The sequence below is a fragment of the Channa argus genome, chromosome 7, assembly GCF_033026475.1.
Source record: "Channa argus isolate prfri chromosome 7, Channa argus male v1.0, whole genome shotgun sequence".
Taxonomy (NCBI): domain Eukaryota; kingdom Metazoa; phylum Chordata; class Actinopteri; order Anabantiformes; family Channidae; genus Channa; species Channa argus.
The window spans coordinates 16,417,493-16,424,921 of record NC_090203.1 but is presented as its reverse complement, the minus strand read 5'-3'; the positions used below and the strand labels follow the sequence as shown (position 1 = coordinate 16,424,921).

General features: G+C 37.6%; 1 protein-coding gene across 2 annotated transcripts in view; it reads right to left on the bottom strand.

Annotated features, from left to right (window-relative positions):
- Positions 1–813: 813 nt before the first annotated feature.
- The window catches only part of cdkal1 (CDK5 regulatory subunit associated protein 1-like 1), a 196,009-nt gene continuing 189,393 nt past the window's right edge, over positions 814–7,429 (bottom strand). For both annotated transcript variants that reach the window (XM_067510364.1, XM_067510365.1), the window contains exon 15: positions 814–2,300. In XM_067510364.1, coding sequence (XP_067366465.1) covers positions 2,148–2,300 — 153 coding nt within the window. In that variant the 3' untranslated portion in view covers positions 814–2,147. The remainder of the gene's footprint in view (positions 2,301–7,429) is intronic.

Below are 7,429 nucleotides of genomic sequence, written 5' to 3'. Positions count from 1 at the left end.
ACTTTAAAACAAAAACACATTAAGGAGAAACAAAGGCAGACTGTGCGTGCTGCAAAGAGATGTGAGCTTTTCCCATAGTAATTCTATGGGACTTATTAAATTATTAAAATAAATAGTAATTTAGTAAATCTGAAACAATCATTTCAGTCATTTTACTCTTAAAAAAATTATTTTGACCTTTAATTTTGTTCTGGATATTTGTATTATAGGGCCAGTTCACATAAATTAGAAAATAATGTCCATACCGTCTAGTTACAGCATGTACTGTTTAGAAATAATAACAGTTTAGGTTATATTCTATTCATCCCAATGGAAAATATTTGTATTTTGGATAATCCACAGATTTCCTAAACAGTTTCGACTGGAAAATCTCTCCTGAAGTCGTAGTTTCTATGGAAGCAGCCTCCTCTATGGATTATCCAGAGTAAATGGGATGTTGTTGGACAACTGATTCTATGCTGTAAGCACCACAAATGGAATTTAATTCACTGCCATTGTAATGGGGTGGCAGCAGAAATCTCAGAGGTGGATATCAGCTAGACACAGCTACAGGGAAGTGAAAAAATAAGAAACACTCATTTATATTGGCACCAGTGCAAGTGAGCACAAAAATCAAACAAATCACACAGGGTGTTTGGCATCCTATAGGACAACCTAATGGGTCAATAATGGACACCAATCCCAGCAGTTAGCCCTGTCCACTTGGGCCAATTACCAGTTGTTACTAATGAAGCGGGATAAGATGGGATTAGATCTACATTAAAAATACATGTGACTTTCGTGTGTAAGGGCATCCAATGATAATAAACAAAGTAATCTGAACAACCACTTTAATGAAAGAACTACATTTTAAAACAGCATTGAAAACTTAATTATGTAGCTCTGAAAATGTTCTTTTCGTGTCAGTTGTTCAAAAATAAATACTTTGAAATGAAGGTTGCCTTTAATCAGAGTATTATACAAATATTTGCTCCTTTCAAAAGAATGAAATATTGCATATCGTAAAGTAATCACACATCAGTCCATCAAAAAAAGGATGGGAAATTCCACAGCATACACTAATTCAGAGATGCTCAAACATTACAGCAGCTGTACAGTGACTTTACTTTGTTCTGGTACAGATGATCAGAAACCCCAGAATGAGCCAAGATCAGACTAGTTGGGCAGTGCTTAGTTAATTTGTCACACATGTAGCTGTTTGATAGATCCCCAAAACATGATTTACCAGCCTGTAGTCATCTGTGAACAATGGACAAAGAGATGTGTTGCATTTCCCTAAACTGCTTACAGAAAATTTTTAAATCTCACAATGAAACTTAAATATAACACAGAATGTTCAGTTGAAATCTGGTATAACTTGGATTTCTTTGTACCAAAAGGGCTTTTACAAAAAATCCCCTGTGAAGAATGTTAACCTGTAACCATCCATGTGGTTTCTCCAGTCAATCACTGCGTTTACATGAACCTAAGAAACCTGGTTAGGTGCAGCAGAATCCGTGGGTGAAAGGGACCAATACAGACTTCTATGTTTTCTTATAGAATTTAGGTGGACATTGTTTTAGAAATAAGGCGGCATTGGTCCATTATTAATCTCTCATTCAGCCTTTCACACAGCTTTGTGTTCCTGTATGCACACAGTTGGAGAAAGCCGGTTGTTTGCATACATGGCAAAGAAAACTGAGTTCTATGAAATAAATCTACCTGGGGAAATCAGATTTCCCTAATCCCCCTCCAGCTTTCCCCTTTACATGAATGTTAAGAAATCAGCTTTCCTGAGAAAGCCGACTGTAACCCCCACTACTTAGGTCCATGCAAACGTACCCGACTGACAGAACACAACGCTCTCTTCACTTTGTGTGGAACGAAGTGTTGCAGTAGAATGACCAAAAATTGGTAAACTATGCAGTTGATTAAAAAGTAAAACTATCCATACTAAAAACAACAGACCAAATCGCACAGAACAAATGAAGTAACCCTCAAGTGTGGAGATGTCACTGTTTTGGGGGGGGGGTGTTAACTTTGAATTGGAGCAAGCACAGGATACCAGAAGGGATCTGTTCAGTGTCCTCAAACACATCGTTCAAGTTACTATGACGATAGTTTCTCCGATCTTGCTTGCAATCCTTTTTTAGTTGAAAGCGGCTCCATCAAAACAATTTCTCCACAACGAAGGCCATAATCGCTGCTGCCAGTGTGAGCCCGATCACAAGCTTCTTCAGTACTTCCCTCTCTATCCTGTAAGAGCCGATCAGGAAAACAGACGAAGGGGGAAGAGAAGCACAGTCACTGACAATCTGATCCTGTGGGGACAAATAGGGAAAACAAATATCAAAACGTGTTAAATTAACTCTTTATTTAGTTTGAAAAAGTGTGTTAAATGAAAAAGCAAAAAACACAAGTATTTTTTATCAGCCAGGTCATAATTCACTCAGCTCTTGGAGCATCATAAAATAGCTATTTGCCACCCTTCATGGATTATTGCTGAGTATAAGCATTTACAAATACATCTATTGATATTGCTTGATATTAGGGTCTATAGATGGTCCTGTGGTTCTTTAATTAAAGAAAGCAAAAGAGAATTACAGTGTACAGCTTTCACTTTCCAGTCCTTCTCTTGTCCTCTCACCTTCAATCTTTCTCCATCTGCTTATGATATTTTGTGAATCAAAGCATTCAGAAAATCATCGATTTGGCTATGTAAATGAGCATATTTCTTCTATGGTGCAATTACCTCTCTGTGAAGCAGTTAATACAGTTTTGAAGTAATCTAATTATTACAGATTGCTGTTTAGTGAATCACGCTAATGCTGAGAAGGTGCACTGTGGGAAGCTTGCAAAGACATTTACAAATAAAGAAAAAAGTTAAAGCAAGACTGTAGTGAAACAGCTGCTTACATCTTTTCATTGCTGCTTTTCTAAAATGCTTCTTTATTGAGTACGTCCTGAACTACTGTAGCAACAAAAACGACGGTATGATAAGTTCCCCTCCCTGGCCTTCACTCTCCCTCATCATTCCTGTTATATTACACTTTTACTTTTATTTTAATGTCAGAGAGTGAAGCTCTGAGCCGTGATTTCAATCGCATTGAATTGATTGCTAAATAAATAAAATAATCCCTAACAAGATGTGGTCTTTTTAATTTGAGCATTAAACAAATGTATGAGCGAACCAACACTTGTCAACGTGAAATCAATATGGAAAACCTTATGGTAGTTTCTATATCATCTCCTCCTGCATGACTATTCATATGATGTTTTATCCTCACACAGGTAGATTATGCAGGGCAATATTGAGTGAATAATCAGCCACTTTCTAGAATAACCTTTAATCAAATTCACTAGGGAAATCTGTAAGAGGTTTGGCTTTGATATTTACCGTAGGTAGATTGATTCTTTCTCTTCCTCAACCTCTTTCACTCTCCCACTCAAGAAGTTTGATCAAGCCTTATTCAAAACTTGCCTTACCTCATCTCACCTGCCTTTTTTTCCATCTCCATGTTTTCCAGATAGGCTGCTTTGCCATTTAATAGTAATTAGTACATTTGTTTCATAAAACATTACATTACCGATACAGTATGTTGGTGAGCATGTTACCTACTGTACTAGTCTGTAAGATCAGTTTGATTTTGTTAAAAAAGGTTCCAGTCGTAGTGAACTCAGTGGTCATCTTGAGAATGTAATTTACGTACATCTACTGCACTCATATGCACATGGTTGTGCATATGAGCTGCTGCATGGCCTTTGTACTGTGCCTCTCTACCCTCCCACACCACTGTCCTGTCTGATGAACGCTAGCTTGCCACCCACTCTTCTTCTAATTGTTGTCACTGAATGCTTTCCTCTGTTACAACACACAATAGAGGATGGATACTATGACCGACAACGCCTATGTGACACATCCACTTCACACAATAGGTGAAGAAGCATGAGTAAAGGAGGTCTGGCTGACACCTCACATTTGCCTAATGTTAGGGCTATTATTGGACTCTCTAGTGGGGAAACTGACACGCTGTTTTGATGCCTGTAAAACCATTAGGGTGTGTTTTAATAGAGGATGGTGGAACCCGTGTCAAGTCCCTGCACAGAGCATAAATTAAGCCGCTTACTTCTCATTGAACTGTAAAATTTTCATTGGGGTCCAAACTCTGCCTTCTTGAGCAGTAACATATCTAATACTGTAAGTACTCATTAGGGTTGCACATGTTTCTTGTTTGAAATGTTGCCTCATTCCTAAAAGAAATAACTTGTGGTAGGAGAACAAGACCAAAGTTGACAAACTTAAAGTTAATGAATGAATGAGACTGCATGTAAACAAAAACAAAAAAATACATAAAATTTAAAATATAAGTATAGTATAGTGTAATAAAATTCTCCCCACAGCCAACATGTTATTTTTCTGCTTACTTAAAAAATTGGGATAAACATTTATTAGAAACTGATATTAAAAAAAAAAAAAGATACTAAGGGAAAAGACAAAATTATTCTCTTTTTCAACTCTGACAGGGCAAGAATTCTACTTTCATCTCTATCTGTCTATTTGTCTGTGTCTCTGCGGGTATCTTTTAACAACATGGTGCAGTGAGAGGGACTGAATAGTACAGTCTAAAATCTATTACTGGCAGTGAGAATAAGTGAAATCCAAGTGCCAGAAGGTGCGGGTCAGCACAGTGAGAGAGATAGAGGACAGGGGCAGAGAGGACAGAAGTGAAAAACTGAGGAGAAATGTGGCAAAGAAGAATTGGGAAAAAAGGGGACAGGAAAAGATGAGAGATGCGGCTTTCAGTGATAGTTCACCACCTGCTAGCTGGCATGCTGAGTCTGTGCAGTCTGTAGGACATTTGTGAGTGAGTGTGTGTACAAGTGTAGTCCTGTGGTGGATAATGTCAGTTTCCCTGCTCACAGCACTAGAAGGGAGCAAAATAATCCTGCAGAAAATGATCTAACACTACACCAGGGATACAGACTGACTAGCACAACTGGATGCTTGTCCCGCAAGTTCCAAGACTCTGAAATGCTTCTGTCTCTTCAAAACTCTTGCTTCAATTGCATCTTTTAAAAAAACAAGAACAAAAATCAGCCTCCATCAACTCACCAAAACATTCACACAACGATTCACACTGTGAGATTCACAACCCATCACGAGAGTCAGAAAGTACAATACAGTGTGGTCACATTTCTCACATGATCCTCACCAGCTGTCAGTGTCACTCTAGACACACAGATACCATTGAAGGGCTGTATATGTGTGTGTGTGTAAACAGATAGTGTAACAGGCTCCTTAGTCACGGGTGATTTGACAAAGCCATGGAGACAACAACAATGATCTGCAGCTATATTTACAACTGGACAAAAGGAAAAGAAAGTAATTGAAGGAGTGATTATACAGTGGCAGTGGAATCTCTCTCTGTGAACTCTTCATAATTCTCTGTATTTCTCTATTAATAAAACCTTAACAATCACCAGGGCCCAAAATTACTATGTGCCTCAGAATCACTCCTAGAAATTGGGTTAACATAGGACAAAAAAATCCTTCTACCTCAGTGTAAACATTAAAATTATCTTTGAACCCTTCTCCCGCTTTCAACCATGACTGGGACTGCTCCTAGAAAGGATATGACATCACTGTTTTATGAAATGTCCTTTTGATCATGTACCTTCTCTGAATTGAGATATTTAGTTTTAAATAGTGTGATAATAAAATGCTGATCAGCCACTTTTTAGGCAACAGGCTTTTGCTTATAGGCAAAACATAGGATAATACAAAATAACCCAAATATTAAAAGCTTTAATTAGGTTTATACCAACTGTATTTCTGTAGTATGGCAGGTACATTTATTGGAAAGTTGTACCCCAATCCACTGTGTACCATGGGACCATGGGAAATTATCCTCATCAGCTCAGTCCACTCCGGTTTTCTCTGTATCACACAACCATTTGCCCAAAAAATAATTTTAATGAAAGTTGCTGTCAATGACTCCAACACCACCAGTTAAACCAGAAATTTAATAAGTGCAGGGTGTTTTTGTAGATGTAATACACTGATGTGTAGTGGAGAAATTAAGGACTCTGCACTTTTTCTGTGGTCTTGGGGGAGTGATTACATTTTGATTTATATGGCAGAAATGTCAGCTGTGTTTGAACATCTGTAAAAATAATAAAAATCACATTTTGTCCAAACAATATCTGAGATCTGGATCATAAAATGTTAGGAACATCCTTCCTCCCACAGAATCTGCACAATTCCTGGTGTATAAACACCATCTCCTGGAGACTTCTAAACTTAGTTAGGCCACCTCTGGAATTTTGCTACATTTTGAAGGAGTTGGAAGTGATTTCCTTAGTTAGGAATGTTGATAAATAGCTTGAACTGCAAGTTAGTTGGACCGAAATTGCATCATTCTGAGAAGTCTGTGCCAGTTAGGAGGGATTTCCGACTCCGAGATGCTTAGTAAATATGGGTTCAGGTTTTGAATGCAAACCCTAAGAACAAAAAAAGGAACCCAGGTGAAAAAAACCTTACACTTATATATTTACTGTGGACAATGATCCCATCCTAATGTGTAATTAAATATGTGAACCCATCTCTTCAGTAAGAGATGTGGGTGTAGCTCCACCGTAGCAGCAATACCTTCAACTAAACATCTCAAGTAACAATTTTTCAGGCCTCCTCATCAGCTTGGAGGAATTTTAGCCAATTCCTTGTTTAATAACAGTTTTAAAAGCTTTACCAGTTAAAGAACTTGGAGTTTTGTTTGGCTTCATTGTATGAACTTGCTGCTTTAGGTCTTTCCTCAGCATTAACAACAAAATGAAGAGCAGAGGCTCAGTGGAGAACATGAGTCACATTCTCCTCCTGTCGTTCTTCCTCATCTGTCATCTGAAATTAACTCAACTGTGAAGCTGTTGCACACAACTATGTGTGGCTGACTATTGCCTGTTGTCGCTTTACCAAACATACACCCAAAGCAACACATCATAATCTAAACATACTGTCAATTTCTTATGTTTGCTCATGCTACATATGTATGTTTTCATACATATTCATAAGTACCTACATTTTTAATAAACTGAGAATTTATAAAAGAAGAGTATTTGCAAGGTGCATCACAGCATGCAAATCTAATGCCAACAAGGACATGGGACAGGACATGGGAACAAAACTGAATAGCATCAGCCCTATCAACTATAACACAGTTAGAAAGTGAGGAACATCCCCATTGGTAAAACTACTTGCTCACATTTATTTAATGTGGGGTTATTAGGATATTTTACTGTTTCTTAAATGCTTTTTGGTTTCAGTTGTTGTTTCTAGTTAGTCAATGGAGCTGTTGCCCAAGACAAGCAGATATATGAGCACAAGTTGGAACATATTAATTTTTAATGACAATAATAAAAAATAAAGACAAACAAGGTCCATGTTGAAAATAGC